This window comes from Zosterops lateralis (genome assembly GCF_965231275.1).
Source record: "Zosterops lateralis genome assembly, chromosome: 16".
In the NCBI taxonomy this organism is placed as follows: Eukaryota; Metazoa; Chordata; class Aves; order Passeriformes; family Zosteropidae; genus Zosterops; species Zosterops lateralis.
The window spans coordinates 3,170,617-3,187,436 of record NC_139776.1 but is presented as its reverse complement, the minus strand read 5'-3'; the positions used below and the strand labels follow the sequence as shown (position 1 = coordinate 3,187,436).

Genomic DNA, 16,820 nt, shown 5'->3' with positions numbered 1-16,820 from the left:
TCCTGATGGCTCAAAGTCTTTCTGTCTGTCTCTCTCTCTTGCAGCGGAGTTGGAGTTTGTACAGATAATCATAATCGTGGTGGTGATGATGGTGATGGTGGTGGTGATCACGTGTCTGCTGAACCACTACAAACTCTCTGCGCGATCCTTCATCAGCCGGCACAGCCAGGGCAGGCGGCGAGATGAGAACCTCTCCTCAGTAAGTCACACCCTGCTCCTCCATGCCAGCTTATCCTTGGCCTTGGCATCATCTCCCTCTGTTACTGGGGCTGAGGGGGCGTTTTAGGGGTGCCTCTGGCTCTTTAGGGTGCTGTGTGTGCTGATGTATGGACAGCCATAGCCTCTATCTTTACCCTGAGCTTTAAAATTTGGATTTTACGTTAGTGAAGAGACTGCATGAGGCTGTTCTTGGCATGTCCTGTTCCTGAAAGCACCACCCCCAACTGGTTGGGGTTCATATGCCTTGGTTTAGCAGTCCCAAACCATCCAGTCCTTTAGCTCCAGTTGGAGTCTGAAGTGAACTATATAAAAACTTCCTGCCTGCCCTGCAAGAGAGCAGGAAATCCTGACTGACTTGCTCCAGTTTTCACCAGTGCTGCTGCCATTACTGCAGTGGAAGGGGCAGAAAACACTTGTCAGCCAGATGAGCTGAGCTCTCTCCAAGGGGATGTGTGAGAGGCTTTGTAACCCAGGGCTCCTGGCTTCATAAAAGCCTGAGGAGAAATGTGTGAATTGTACCTCTGACAGGGATTTGAGGGGATGCCTCGCCAGCCTCGAGGCAGATGTTGGTTCATGCAGTTTCCTCAAATGCAGTGGCTCAGAGAGACTCAGAAGGATGTATAGAGAAAAGGCATCGCGTTTTCTTGGAGGTTGGGCATATACTGTTCACTGCTGTCTCCATGGCTCTCTTCAGTGCAGGGATGTCTTGTACTGATACTTCTCTTTTTTACCATTCACCCTGAAGGGTCTTAAATAAGGCTTTAAATAGGGCTCCCTCAAGGTCACTGCTGCATTCCTCCTCCTCTGCAGGCTGCCAGGGCAGGCTGCTGGTGCTGTGGGATGCTGTGTGTGGGGCTGTGTTCCCCTGAATCAAACCCATACTTGCTGCAGGAAAAAGATCAAATACAGGGATTGCTTGGGGGAGTTTTCTTCTATTTTTCCATTTTCTTTACTCTATTTTTTTTTTTTTTTTTGAGAGGGGGATATCTAAGCTCTTTCACTAAGCCAGCCTTCAGTGCAGTTGCAGGCTGCCCAGGGCTGTCCCTCATAGCTGCTGTTTTTGTCACACACCACGAGCAGCAGACAGAGAGGTCTCTTCTTGGCTGTTCTGTGATGGGGATGCCCCGTGGGAAGGAGAGCTGTGCAAACCCCAACCCCATTAACTCCTCATTCCACGGGCTGTGGAGCTCCTCTCCAGAGGGCTCAGCATGATCCCAGCTCGGGGTCAGTGCTGCAGCAGGATGGGAGTGCTGGGAATGCCTGATCCCACGGGATGCCTGATCCCATGTTTAAGCAGCTGGTGTGAGGGTGGAGATGGCTCAGGCACCTCCCTGCCTTGGGCATCAGAGCAGCTCCCCACACATATCCCAGCTCCACCCGGAAATCTTACGTTCCTCTTACGGTCCTGTGCACCCACTTCCAGCAGCAGCAGAGTGTGGGCATTGGAGCACATGAGTTATTTAAAATAGCAGGAACATTGTTTTCCCATTTTCAGGCTTTTTCACTGTATTATCATGTCCAGAATGCTTTACCTGCACGATGCCAAATGTGTCGTTTTACATTTTCAAAGCAAAGTTCACATCAGGGCCTCTTTATTTTAACACAGTAATTTCTGATTTCTTAAGTGGCCTGCTTTTTATTTTCTTTAAAAAGAGTTAAGAAGGCTAAGGTGGAAAGAAAAGAGAAAATCACATGGTGATTGACCCAAAATTTCAGGTTGAATGAAACAATGACTCTTTAAAAAACAATTCCTTTTTCCCCTTTATTATTTTTTTCTATCTTAAATTTTACCAGCCCAAAATTTCCAGCCATTTTTTGCCTCAGCCCTGTTACTAATTCAGCCTTCAGACACATCAGTGATTAAATGGCTTTTCAGCAGCATTTGACATCTGTGCCCTCTGCTCAACCCCAGCGAGGACATGGAGCCTTCAAAACCTTTTTTGGAGCTAAGGAGAGAAATAGGAATATATAATTTTGGTTCTTCCTTTACTTTTTCCCATCTTTATGGCCGTTCCCCATCTCCCTGCCCTGTCCATGCTGTGTGTGCAGCACTGATGGAGTGGCAGCAGAGATTCCCTGTGGTCCCAGCGCGTTCCTGATGGGACAGAGAAGCCCCTGGTGTGCTAATGAGTGGGAAGTTCATTACAGTGGGATCCAGGATAATAAAGACCTTAAAGGCAGCACCTTTCAGGCTCAGCACAGCATGTCTGCCAGTGGAAAACAGCTCCAGTCTGAAGCAGGGCTGGAGCCTGGCAGGCAGAGGCCACACTGGGCTGGATACTGGTTCATGCAATCCATTAAACTTGCACTGAACTGGTGTTGGGCATTTTAAATCCCAAACTTCATTTTTTGGTGTCGTGACCGCAGACGGGCACTGGAGCTGCATTCACGCTTTTCATCTGCTGAAATATTAAAGCAGTTCATCCCATGGTCAGGATGCTGCTGGGTCTGCTGGAGTTGTCCTTTTTTGTTGCTGCAGTTCAAAAATTACAGCTGAAGGAGAAATTAATTTCCCTAAAGGGTTTTTTAATGCGGCTCTCGCTGGCAAGCAGTTTTTGCATTACTTCATGCGTTTCTCCATCACTGTTCTCGCTGTACTTAAGCTCTTGTCTGCTCATGACAAGTCCCTTTTATTTTCCAGAACTAAGAATATTTAAAAAATGCTACTAATAACTTTTTTCTTTTGCTATAAGAATGGCATTATCCCTGAACCTTTGGAACAGTGGTATCCCACTCCCCCAAGAAAAAGCAGTGTAAGTGCCATTTCCAAGCACACCTTTGTCCCCCAAAATAGAAAATGATTCTTCCTGAAGGCTCAGAGACTTAATCTGTGCCATGCAGCCTTACAGAGAAAATTCTCTGACATCACTAAAACAGGTAGTTCTAAAAAAGTTGAAGATTGATGTCTAAAAAGAAATTTGAAAGTAATTTTAGGTTCTGCAGCAAGTCCTGCAGTACTTGTGGAGGTTTTTACAGCTGTATTGCTCACCAGACAGCAGAATCTCACCTTTCATTTCAGAAGCCTGTGGCTTTCTAGACTGTTCATTGTTGAGATGGATTCAAGTCCTGACTATTCTGAAAATCAGAGCAGAGGCTGAGGGTTTGCAGTGATGTTGCTCCTGCAGTTTTGCTTGGCTGAGTGGGGCCATGGAGCCATCCCAGGGCCACAGTGAAGGCTAAAAGCAGGGATGTATTCTGTCCCTGAGGCTTTGCCCTCCTCCAGCTATTGATTTCCAGCAGTTTTAATCTTGCTATGGAGTTTTTAGGGGAGCTGAGCTGCTCCCCTGATGGGTTTCCTGGTAGTGTGTGAGGCAGGGGTCGGTGTTGGGGAGCACTGGGTGCCTGTGGACAATCAGCCATGGCCAGGAGCATGGCCAGGCCCTGGAGTCCTGGGAGAGGTGGTTAATAATGGCTGCAGAAATCAGCTCCTCCAGAAAATGGGTCTCCTGTCTGCTCCTCCTCTCTCTGCACATCCCATTTTAATGCTGTTTCTGCTGGTTTGCTACTCTTGCCATCCACGTGTTGCCCAGGGCATCATTCCTGGACCTCATCTGTACAAACAGAGCCAGAGCTGTGTGAGCCAGAGCTTTGATTCCAAACACACGGGCAGGACCTTGGGGCAGCTCTGGGTGAGTGGGCACTGAGGGGTAGGGCATGTTTTGGGGTGGAGCAGCCCTACCCATCACCTGCCACAGCAGGATGTCCCAGCTGAGCCTGGCAGGGCTGGGAAAGCACCAGGCTGCAGCTCACCCTCGTGGGGAGCTGCCTGACATCACTCCCGGGAAAGGGGGGGAGCAGATGGGATATTGCCATGGCACTGCCCACTGCCAAGTTAAATATAAAACATCTAGCAGAAGGCAGCAGGGTACTCGCTGCTCAGGAAGTCTGCCACGGGGGCACAGCAAAGTAAACAATTTTGGGAGTGCTTCCCGCTCCTGCCCACTGCCTTGGCGTCCTCTGGGATGAGGTGACAGGCTGGCAGTGCCTGTGGTGGCACTGGAAATCCTCCCCGGGCCCTTTAGTGTTCAGTGCCTGAGCACAGAGTTGAGAGGTGAGGATTTGTCCTGTGGCAGATGCAGTTCCTCTTGGATGTGTTGCCTGTTGGGGGATTTTGACTGCAGACTCTCCCTGCAGGCAAGAAATCCATGTAAAATGGACCAGACTAAACAGTTGAAGCCTGTGTAAACAGTGGCACGTTGGAGTCTGGAGGTCTGGAATGAAACAGGGTTGTCTTGCTCGGGAAGGGCCATGGGGCTGCAGCTCAGCCAGCACATTCCTCAGCTGTGGCCAGGGGAGGTGCTGGTGTTGTGGCACTTCACCTCTGCTCCAAGGAGATGCTCCTGAAATAGCCATGGAGAAGGGGGAAGACTCTGAGTGGTCTCATTTCCATTTAAATTGCCATTTTCCTTGCACTGGCACCAGCCCTGCCTTGAGGTTTGTGTGCAGAGTGAGCTTCAAAACCCAGAACCTGATGGATTCTCTCTGATACCATGTGCTATGCCAGTGGAGAAAATACAATCCAGAATTGAGGAAAAATGAGAAAACAGGAAGGTGGGGGATATAATGGGTGGTTTTTCTGGAGATTTTAGTGTGGTGCTGGTGCTGTGTTTAGGGCAGGTAGAGAAATAGGAGTTCTCATAGGAGGAAGGTGTGCGGCTTGCTCAGAGTAGCCTCTCAGTGCAACACTTAAAGGGAAAAAGGGGGTTTCTTTTTCCCCTGGCATTTATTTTTTTTTTTTACTCACTGGTGCTAAATACTTCTGCCTGTGCCTGGTTTACTAGTGCCAGAACTGGAGATTCACCTGCAAGAAACTGGGAAGTTCCGAGTTATAATTACAAGCCTTCTGGCTGTTTTCCTCCAGCTCTGCCTGCCAGAGGGATGTTGCTATATGTGAATATTAGCAATATTTAAATATTGCAGTTCCTAAGGCAAAAAAGTCTGGGGTGAAGTGTGTGTGCTCAGAGTATCACCAGCAGATGGGAAGAACCTTTGTTTGTTTGTTTTGATCATGAATAGTAAACCAGTCTCAGGGTTTGAGGGGAAATTGTGGCTTCACCTTGCCTGGGGTTGTTGGCACTGAGGTTTGGATCTCAGGATGAGGATGATGCTTGCAGTGCAAGAAAGTCTCTACACTTGAGTCTTTCAATCTATTTAAGCCAAGGACCACTTACTCTTTGGGGAAAAAATACTCTGAAACCATCCTGTTGCTACAGGTTTTTTTCCTTTATTTTTTTTTAGCCAAATCAAAATTAGGCTTAACATTTGGTTTTTCACTTATTATCTTTATTTTCTCATGCTGTCCGTGGTTGTGAGCATCAGAATGTGGGTGTGAGGGGTTTTTTTTGGGTTTGGTTTTTGTTGATTTTTTTTTAATTGTTCTTTTTTTTTTTTTTTTTTTTTTTTTAATCTTGTCATTATTTCATGGAGCATTTTTTTGATGTCTTGTGAATCACCCACGGCTCATGGATCACAAATTGAAAAATACTCCTCTGGCATGTTTGAACCAGGGAAAAGAACTGTGCTGGGGGTGTGGGGGCGAGAGGGGGGAGGTCTGCAAACAGGAGAGGGTTGTTTGCTGGTGCCATTCTCATCATTCATTCTGCAAACCATCCATTAAATGGGGACGGAGGTGCAAGGGGAGGGAAATTTTGATCCAAAGGGGTGTTTTTTCAGTGGTGATGTGGTAACAAGCAGATATGCACGTGATGCCCAGCACACACGATCCTAAATGGAGATGGTGGTTGGAGTTGGTGCAGGCGGGGCAGGAACACGTTGGTGGCAATGTCTTCTCTGGGTGACACCTGGCACGAGCTGTTTGCAGAGGGGTCTTAACCTCCCCCTGGCATCAGACTCACCCTGCCCTCTCTTCTCCTTTCCCATGCAGGAGGGGAGCCTGTGGCCTTCGGAAAGCACCGTGTCGGGGACCGGCATCACCGAGGTGAGGACGCTGCAGGTGTCACCGCCCATTCCCTGGTGCCACAGCATCCTCACACACCTCTCACCCTCTTTTCCCTCCTCTCCCTTTTCCAGCAGCAGATCTACACCCCGCGGCCCAGCGAGCGCCTGGCAGTGCCCTCCTTCCTGCAGAGGGACCGCTTCAACCGTTTCCAGCCCACCTACCCCTACCTGCAGCACGAGATCGACCTGCCGCCCACCATCTCCCTGTCGGACGGCGAGGAGCCCCCGCCCTACCAGGGACCCTGCACGCTGCAGCTGCGCGACCCCGAGCAGCAGATGGAGCTCAACAGGGAGTCGGTGCGGGCCCCCCCAAACAGAACCATCTTCGACAGTGACTTGATAGATAACTCGGTGTTCGGGGGGCCGTGCCCCCCCAGCAGTAACTCTGGCATCAGCGCCACCTGCTACGGCAGCAGCGGGAGGATGGAGGGGCCGCCGCCGACCTACAGCGAGGTGATCGGCCACTACCCCGGCTCCACCTTCTACCAGCACCAGCAGAACAACAACGGGATGCCCCCAATCTTGGAGGGCAGCAGACTCCATCCCTCACAGATCAATGGCCTTGAGAGCACAACGACGACGACGACGACGACGGCGTGGAACAAAGAGAAAGAGAAACAAAAAGGGCACCCCTTTTAAAAAAAAAAAAAGAAAAAAAAAAAGAGGAAAAAAGTGGGAAAAAAAAGGCAAGAAAGTAAATGAAACACTCTGCACTTCTCGTTAAAAGGAAAAGGAGAGAGAATGAGAGAGTTGAGGAAGATGAGCAAAGAGAAAAAAAAAAAAAGAAGCCCTTCCCCATCTCTCCGTGTATAAATATTTACTTGTTATGTCTGGTCTGAATGCACAAGCCTACCAAGCTTGCAAAAACATTTCTTTATTGAGCTGTGTCTAGACGTTTAAAAAGGAAAAAAAAAATCAACTGTAGTCTTTTTTTTTTGTTTGTTTCTAGTTGGGCTGTGTGTGAATGCTTTTTTTTTTTGTTTGATTATTTCACTTATCTTTAAAAACAAAATATTTGCACAAAAACCATTTTGTTTAAAGATCTGCAATATAAATATATAAATATATATTAAAAATAAGAGAAAGTGTATGTGTAAGGAGCAGGAGTATTTTTGTATTAGAAGAGGCCTATTCAAAAAAAAAAAAGTTGTTTTCTGAACTAGAAGAAAAATGGCAATTTTTTTGAGTGCCAACTCAAAAAGCATGTATTACATTGTAAAAAAACAAAAAACAAAAAAAAAAAATCAAAAGCAGGGGTTTAGAGTTATTTATATAAATGTTGAAATTTTGCACTATTTTTTAATATAAATATGTCAGTGCTTGTGTTGGTCAAAGCCTCTATCATGTCTACCATGAACCTGTTAAGGGATCTATGTGGAAGTGAAGAACAAAGTAGCTGGAAGGGGAGGAGGATCGCTGGAGTGGAGATGCCAGCCCTGGGAGGAGCGGTGAGCGAGACTGCAGCTTATGCAAATCCTTAATTTCCAGAGTCCCCGCGCGTGGCCGCCGACAGCCACGGCTTTTATACATTCCCTACAAAGCAAGAGGAGTTTGGTGTGTGTGTCTGTTTGTCATCCGGTAGGATTATTGGAGTAACAAGGTAAAAATGAAAACTCCCTGCTTCCCGCAGTCAGGAATGACTGAAGCAGGCAAAAAATTACTTGATTTTTCTTTTTTCTTTTTTTTTTTTCTTTTTTTTTTTCTTTTTTTTTTTTTTTTTTTTTTTTTGGACAACCTCTAACTTTTTTGGAGGGGAGGGTGGTGGGGGTTGAGAATAAACTTCTGTGTCTGAAGGAACAAAAGTGTTTTTTGGTTTATTTCTTTCCATGTTCAACTGAAGGGCCCTGTTGGAGCCAAAGCAGTGGTTGTGGAAGCCGATGTGAGGGACTGGTAAACGCACCCACTGGCTGCCCTTCAGCTGGGTTTAAATGTCTCATTGAAAAGACAAGGTGGAAAGTGTGGTGGTGGTGGTGGTGAACATCATTTTCATTTTGTTTCAACCTCCCAAACCTCAATTTGGGATAAACGGGAGCAGCCGTGTCCCGCGGCTCCGCCGTCCCTGGTTGTCGCTATTTTTTACGTTTGTTATCCAGCTAAAAGAGGCACCAGGTACCGTAGATGGAGATGAATCTGCTCCTGTGTTGTATTAATTAAAGGCTACAAAAATAATGCTTAAGGCTTTAGAAGCAACCCCCCTTTACCTCTTCTGGGACATCCTCCCCCCAGGTCCCGCTGCCCTCCCGCCGCCGGGCATTGCGCGTGGTTAATTTATCTCGGTTTCGGAAGCGTTTTGTCTTGCTCTGCTCTTGTTTACATTTTCTGTCACCTCGGTGTCTGGTAGGGGCCTCACCCTCACGGTGAATTCGTAGGTGACTGAGTGAGTGAGTGGGAAACCTGAGAGAGCCAGGGGGAGAAGGCAAAAGGGAAAAATCCCCTTGTGGGTCCCGTCTCTCCGAGCGCGAGGAAGGGTCGGCAGGGAGCCACAGACAGCGAGGATTTTACAAGGGGGTGTGATTTGATTTCCTGCAGGATGCTATCTAGTAGAGTGACATAAATGAAAGATATAAAGGCAATAACTATTGTTTTTAAGCAACTTTTTTATTACTTGAAAAAAGAAAAAAAAATAAAACGTAACCATGAGAACGGTTTTGAAGTTCTGACCATTTGAACAATATTTATATATATTTTAAAGAAGATGATGAATAGCTGAACTTGAAGTTTGATCATTATTCTTTTTTTGCTTTTTGCTTTTTTTTTTTATTTCTGCCTAGAAATAGTCCTGTACCTTCTCAATATTTCAAACCGCTTTTCCACAGCTCTTGAAATCTTCATAGTTTTACAGTCACGTTACCTAAATTTTGATGACCTAAAAGAAAAAAAAAAGGAAAAAAAAAAAAAAGCCACAAAAAAAAAAAAGTAACGCAAAGGAATAAATCTAGTTTGTCACGAAAGGTACAAAACTGATGAATTTGTACGAGGTTTTAAAATGTATCTTTCCTTTATGTAACATGTCTATTTAGTGCCTTATTAAAGAAACAAGTAACCCTCCCTTATTAAGAGAGGGGGACACAAAAATCATCGTTAGCGTTACGAGTAACCAGCGTCTGGTCTCTTGCTCCTTTGGACCTTGCATTCACTTTTCCAGTCCCTTTTTTTCCGGAGCAGCTCCCTGTGCCTGGCCACACCTGCTGCTCCCTTGGCCGCTGCTCTGCTCCGACTGTTCTTAAGGAACTTGAACACGTTTTATGCACATTATCCTACCCAGGGAAGGTAGGAATCTGTGGTGGATATTGTAAATGAGATACCAACCAAAAGAGAAAGCGAAATATAATATCTACTGCCCTCTTGAGCCAAAATGCGTGAATAGTGTTGTTGGGGTTGGGTGTTTGTTTTTTTTTTTGTTTTGTTTTGTTTTTTTGGGGGGTGGGGAGGGAGTGGGGGGGGGGTTGTTCAGTGATCTGAACTAGTTTTGTTTGCTATTAAAAAAAAATACGGTTACCTCAGCAGATTTTGGGTGGAATATGCATCACATGTTTAAAACTGAGCAGTGAGTGAAGAGGTGGTGTGGGGACCAGAGGTTGTTCAGGAGCGAGATTGTCGTGTCACAGGGTGTCACCTGGCCACCAAACCCCGTGGAAAAGTCAGGGAAGTGGGCAGGGGCTGGATAGGCACAGAGGGGTAGCGGGAGAGGGTCTGAAGATGCAGTGCAATTGAACCCAGCTCTCATGCTTGAAAGTCCTCAAAATTTCAACCGATTCTCTTTGTTTTCCCCCTATTTTTTCTCCTCCCTCCCCAGTCTTCTCCCAGTGTGAGCTTTTATTTGTCTAGCATCACCCCAAGCTCTGCAGTTGAGTGATCAGTTTGTTGGGTTCCTGGGTCTGGTTTCATTTACCTCTTTCTCCAGTTTGGGGAGTTTAATGAGTGTGAAACGGGGTGGCTCATCAACACCAAATTTCTGTTGCAAACGATGCCTTTCAGCCCATCCATGCGCAAGCCCCAAGCTGCCACCTTTCCCTGGTCTGCTGCAGCTCCACTGGGGAGAGCCCCAGGCCCCAGGCAGTGGGTGCAGCTCCTCAGCAGAGCTCAGTTGTTATCTTTTGTCTTTCTTCTGTCCATCCCTCTCTTTGCAGTCCTGAGAACTTGTGTATTTCAAGTGCGAATACCAGATCTGGGGCCCAGATCAACTCCAAGTTCTGAATGGGTGTTTAGAAATAATGGTCTGTTCTTCTTTTTAATTATTATTATTATTGTTGTTGTTATTGTTATTATTATTATTACTACTATTTAATGTTACTTCTCGCCTCGGGGTCCATTTCTTCCCCATTCCCACATCCCTAATTGCCACCAAGGCAGGGAATTTGCTTTGCACACCCTCGCTGATGCCCCGTTCCCTCTGGCCTTGGTGCAGCTCAGTGGAGAGCGGTGCTAGAGTGTCCTGCAGCTGCCAGCACAGAGATTCAGCCCCCTTGAAAGTGATTTGTTTTTAAAGAAATGCAGAAGACTCAAGGCATTGCTAATGCTTAGCAACCTCACGTCCTAGCCTGCCTTTTTTGCTCGGAGTTTTACGTCGCGTTAGCTTTAAAAGGGGTTGTTCATCTTACAGAGTTTCTTAGCTTACAGTATGGCAAACAGCATCCTTAAAGTGCCCCCCCAAACCTTACTGGCCTGGAATGGGAACGTGGCTTTGTTGATTCTGGTGGGGAGAAAGGATGGGTTTCATTTGGGGCTGGTCAAACACGTGTTCCCTTCACAACCCTTGGTTACACCGGTTTGAGGATTCAGCTTTACTAATCCAGCGTGTTGTTTCCATAAGTGTTACAAAATTCATTCTGTCTTAAGTGGGGGTCTAAGGAAATCCAGTTGCTTTCTGGAGAATCACCCTTTTGTATGTGTATTGAATTATAAAATTGCACTAACTGCTATATTAAAAAAAAATAAATCAAAGCCCAATATTTTTTCCTAAGGATTGGGAAAAGACTGAATCAAATGTGTAGCATTAACAGTGCTAGGCCAGAACAGAATGAATTTTAATCTCTTCTGTCTCTGTACTGCTCAGAGATTTTCTGTGTACAACACAAAGCTACAAAAGAAAAAAAAAAAAAACAACTTTTCCAGAAACTGCGCTTCAAATTTTTGCTGTACTATAGAAGCTCATGAAGGACAACATTAAAGTCCTAATTTGCCTGCCTTATAGACACATTTCATTGTATTAATATTTTCTTAAACTTCCAGTTGCATTGTGTTGGCTTTGGAGTTTGTTATAGGCAGTCCTGTATCCTGAGTTCTGTTCAATTTAAACTTATGTAAACTATTGACAGCACATGCAATGCAGTACTTATCTATATTTTGCTGTTTTAGTATGAATATGTACTCTGATGCCAATTTACAAAAATCTGTTGTAAACGCTTCTTGTGTACCAGTAACTGATAGTGGCAATTATATGTCATTCTAAAAGCTGCAATACTTATACAATAAATTTTACAATACTTTGGAAAATTTGCCTTCACCTTTTTGCTTTGTTACCCAAAAAAAGAAAAAAAAAAAGAAAGAAAAATCAGGGTTTGTCAACACAATGTAATTTCAATTTTCCTATTTTCTTCTGGAATGTTGGAAAATGAATCTGCTCAGTTTTGGGTATTTGTGTGGGTTCCCCTCCTTCCTCGTTCTGAACCACGTCCCCACCTCTGTCATTGCCACCCATATTGTCCCTGTGGAGCTGCAGCTGGTTCCTGGTGCATCTGCATGCCCTGTGTGTGTGTGTGTGTGCATGTACAACTGTTTCCTTTTTGAGTAGATCAGGTGGCACAGCTCTAAATCCCAGAAGAGGCATTCCTGGTTTGCACCACCCTGCCCAACACTCCTGGTCCTGCCTTTCAGCCGAGAACGTCACTGATGGTCAGAAGGTCTTAACTTGAATTACGTCAGTCAACAAGAACTGCACAGATTGACTCAAATCCTAAGCACAGAGAATTTGTGTGACTTTTTTTTTTTCCTTTCTGAAACTTTGTGGTCAAATTGCAGTGATCACATTAAAGAGATTGAAAACTCGACTGTTTGCAGGGGGTTTTCTTTTGTGAAGAAAGGGTGAAGGGTTTCTTTTGGGTTTCTTTTGTCTGAAGGGTGGATGCCCTGTAGGTTCACCCAGACCTTGGGTTCCCCACTGGGGCTAAGGGATGTGTAATCATTAATGCCTGGGTTTTGCTGACACCTCTGCTCAATCCCTTGATGTCCCCAGCCCTTTCCTCTGGCTGGTGACAAACCTCAGTTTCAGGTGGCAGCACTGTTCAAAGTGGCTTTGACAAGCAGCTCCTCCAGCTGCTTTGGATGGGCAAGTGGTGGACACTTGGCTTTGATCTGGGCTTCAGCAGGATGCTGGGATGCTCTGCCTCTCCAGTTATTTGCAACACAGCCCCACGCTGATGGTCAGAAAGTATCTCTGTAAGGAATGAAAGTGGCTTAATTGCAGCCCAGGGAGGAGAACCCCAAATCCACCCTCTGGCTCTAATTCTGGAACTGTGCCACTCACCTCCCGGCTGTGGTTTGTTTCATGGGGTTCCTGCTGTCCTCTGTGCATTGCTGCTGGAAAGACAACCTGGGGTGATACAGTGCTGGAAAGCAGCTGCCCTTGGTTGGAACCCTTTTCCCCGTGGTAGGAAGTCAGATGGTTTTAAAGCTGTGCCAATGCTGTGCCCCCAGCACTGGCTTGAGCAGCTCCACACCCTCTTTCCCATCTCTTGCCTAAAGAAACACCAAAACACAAAATTTCTGAGTGCAGGGAATGCCCCTGCCCCAACCCCAGGATCACAAATATCCAAATGGAATAAATCCACTTTGCCCCAGGCATGGTGAGGCAGGGAAAGGGCAAGGTTTGGTTTGAATCGCTGTTTCGAAATTACATTTTTGGAATCACAGCTGAAACCAACATCTTCCCACAGAAAAGGAGAACTCAGCCGAAACCACATTTTCCTAAAGGGAATTTTTTTTAAATGACAAAAAAAAAAAAAAAAAAAAAAAAAAAAAAAAAAAAAAAAAAAAAAAAAAAAGAAATCAAGTTCAACCAGTGCAGTGCGTGGGAATGGGCAGAGGTAGCTGTTACTAAGCTACCTTTCCATGTCTGTTGAGGAGATCTGGGGACACTGCAGCACCACTGATTGACAAAAGATTATTTTTAAATTTTTGGGGTTTGGTCGGGCTTGTTTTTTGTTGTTTTCTTTTCAGCACAATGGAATAAACAATTTTGTGACTTTTGTAAACCACCAAAGGCTTTGGTGACAAAGCCTTTGATTTTAAAGAGATTTCTGTGCTGCAAATGGAATGGGAGTTAAGAAATCAGGTTCAGATTTCCCCTGTGCTTCCAGCATTGAAGCCCTTCTTGCAGCTCTTGTGGGGCTCCATGGTGCACTGGCTGGAAGGTGCAAATTCCAACTGCAGAGAATTTAAACTTTATAGAAGCACTTAAAAAAAATATCTTTTTCTTTTTTGTCTTTATATTTTCCCTATTCATCCTGATCCAACTCCTCCCCTCTGCTGCTGCCCCTGCCATCCTCAGGAGTCCTGTCCATCCTGCTCCTGCTCTCCTGGCAGATGATTCATGGCTCAGCTCATGGCTGTGTTTAATCTGGTTTGTGCCTGGAGGGCACAGAGCAAAACCCCTCTGGGGCTTGTCCAGCTCCAGTCCTGGTGCTCAGGGATGGCCCCACCAGTGATTCCCTCCCAGGAGAGACAGGGAAGGCTTGGGGTGCTTTGAGGTGGGGAAGGTGTGAAACCTGCAGTCACCCCCTTTGCTTTTTAACCTGCTCAAGCTGCATTTCCCTGGGCTGTTTTGTTGGAGGGTTTTTTTCTCCATGCTGTGCAGACTCTGTCTCACCACTGAGGGAGGGGAAGCCTTGACCAGGGATAGGAACCCTGACTAAAATGGCTGGAAACAGATTCTCCCTGCAGTGATGGGTTTCACTGAGATTTGTTAGGAAAGCAATGTGCTCTCACAGGGATCCTGCTGTTGACTTTTCCAACTGTAATGGGAATTTACTCCAAACATTTGCTGCTATCCCTTTTTAAGGAAAAAAAGAAATGTAGAAATTCCCACTGCTTTGGCATAAAACAGGACTGTGTAACAGTATTAGTGGCAAGAGCAAAAGACCAGACAGGAGAGAAGAGGAAATAATTCCTGCCTTGGGCTCCTAGACATGCTCAGGCTGGAGAAGTATTGCCCAAGGGTCCCTTCATTTATGGTCTGATGGGGTCAAAACTGATTCCCCTCCCTCTTTCCCCTGCTCAGGAGCTCTGCAGACTCTCCCCTCTCCTTGGAACACTGTGCAGGGAGACTCAGGGCTTTGCTCAGGGACAAGCAGGGACAGGAACAGGCAGGAAGGGGCAGGGACAGGGCAGCTGGCCCAGCTGGGAGATGTGTCCCAGGTGAACACGATCTTGCCATGGCCCAACAGGCAAATTTAGGGTGATGCTTTCCCCTGGGGGTTTCTCTGCTCTTCTGCCGAGTCAGAGCTGTGGGAGGCTTTGCAGAGTCTTTCCTGACCTGGTTTCTGAAGCTTTCAGGATGATGTGAAGAAAAGAACCCTCCAAAACATGAACCACCTTTTTTTGAGGTGAGACTGGAACTGAAGGCATTTTTAGGGCTACCCAAAAGTGGGTTTAGGCTGTCCTGGAGCCACACACCGCCAGAACTGTAGGTGTACTTTTTCTTCCTCTGTGGCTGAGAGCCCATTGATCATGGCAGCTTCAGGGCCTCCTTCTTGTCTGCTGCTCCCCTGGGGAACCTGTCCTGCTCCCTGAGTGAGCAGGGATTGCTGTCTGCTGGAGATTATCCCTGTGCTGCCCAGCAGGTCAGGCTGCTGCCTGCACCACTCCTGAGTTTTCTCCCTGTCTCCTGCCCACGCAGAGCCTCTTGTCAGGTAAAATTGAAAGGTGCATAAATGAAATTTAGAGCTTTGGCTGACCAGACTGATGATGGCTCTGCACCAGGCAGGGGAGAGATGACACAAAGCCTTCCATGCAGTGAGCTTGGAGTGGGGTTTGCAATGCAGAAATGGAGGAGAGCCTTGACTGCAGGATTCATCAGCTCCTGGTGGGTGTTCATTCCCCCCTTGCTCAGTCCTGACTCAGTTCAAATGCACACAGTTGCCTTGGCATTGATTGTTATCAGCAGCAATAAATCACAATCACAGCAGCCAGTGGTGAGTTTTGGATGCCAGTCAAAATGCAGCTCTTCAGAGTATTTATCTCTGCGAAGGCAGGGAACCTGGACATTGAACAATTAGATCAGCGTGGCTCTGTGAAGCTGCATTTGATTAAGAGAGTAACTGCAGTACAAAGTTATTGCTTGGTGTTGCTGTGCATTGCTAATAAGCAGCCTGGCTTTAAAACCCAGAGAGGCTGGAGATGGGAGCATAAAACCACTCTGTGCATCACTCTCCAAGCAGCACCAGGATCCCACCTTGTCCTTCCTGCTGTTAAGGCATAAAAAGGAGTGAAGAGGTGGCTTTTCCTGCAATGGAAGAGTGGCACGGATGTCCTTTCTTGTTTCCTCATAGCACAGAAGATACTGGACAACTTCAAGGACCTTTCAGATGTGTTCTCCTGAGCCTGTGGGCAGGGCATGGGGCAGTGGCCACATGTCCCAGGCAGTCCCTGCAGTGCCACAGGTGGGAATCCCCAGTTGGCCACTCTGTGTCCCCTTTGTGTTCCCAGCAAGGGATGGGCTTGGCCACAGCTCCTGCTCCAAGACCATTGAATCCGCATCTCCAGGACCAGGAGCAGCCAGCTGCCTTTCTGCAAGAGATCTTTACAGATTTCTACTATTTGGCCCATTAAAGTGAGAATTAAGCATCCAAACAACTCCAGCTCTAAAACAGTCATGCAAGCACACAGTCCTGCAAAACCAACCCCTTCTGTGTGCTTTGTGGTGTTTTGGGGAGGGTCTCTGCAGGTCTGGGGGCATCAGCAGAGCTGGTGTGAGTGCGAGGAGGGAGCTGGGATAGGTTTTAACTTGGGATCAGTGCACACCAAGGGCTTTCCCAGGGAAGATGATGGGCTCCAAGCACAGGTTTGCTCCAGACACTTTATTTACGTGCACACGCAGATTGTTTTTCCCCCTTGAATCCCAAACCCAGGCTCTGCAATGTTCAGATGAGCAGAACCAGGTTAACCAAGAAATGTTGAATGACCCTGGTGGGCCCCACTGCCTACCTCATCTCTATTTTTCTCTCGAGAGCTGCTGTTTCTCTCTGCTCTGCCGAGCAGGTCTGTTGATTTTCTCTTCTGAGGAGGAAAGCCTGAGGTTCTCCAAGAGCCTGGCCCTGCTGCTCTGCCTCCCTGCTCCCAGGGCAGCCCTTCCGTGGGCATGGAGGAGCCTGAGCTAAATATAAGCTGTGGAGGGGAAAACAGGGGGAGTTGGAGGAGGTTGAGCGAGAGGATCTGTTTATTTTCCCTCTGATCTCTGAGCCCTGTTATGTTTTATTGCTTTGCAAACAGGAGGTCTGGAACGCTTCCTTCCCTCCTGTGCCAGTGCAAGGTCAGCTGGGTGCACAATCCCTGCACTTGAAGGAAGAAACACCAACTATTTACAGTAATGTTGTATGAGTGGCATGAAACTGGAACTCTATTTACTTTCTCCAGGCCAGGTTTTA

At 46.7% G+C, this 16,820-nt stretch overlaps 1 protein-coding gene across 3 annotated transcripts in view; it reads left to right on the top strand.

Moving 5' to 3' along the window:
• The window catches only part of PMEPA1 (prostate transmembrane protein, androgen induced 1), a 40,278-nt gene extending 33,270 nt beyond the window's left edge, over window positions 1-7,008 (top strand). For 2 of the 3 annotated variants that reach the window (XM_083873403.1, XM_083873405.1), the window contains 3 exons: window positions 45-199; window positions 6,104-6,157; window positions 6,250-7,008. In XM_083873403.1, the coding sequence (XP_083729529.1) occupies window positions 45-199; window positions 6,104-6,157; window positions 6,250-6,816 (776 nt within the window). In that variant the 3' untranslated portion in view covers window positions 6,817-7,008. The remainder of the gene's footprint in view (window positions 1-44; window positions 200-6,103; window positions 6,158-6,249) is intronic. The other variant, XM_083873404.1, reaches the window with a different exon arrangement.
• Window positions 7,009-16,820: the final 9,812 nt, after the last annotated feature.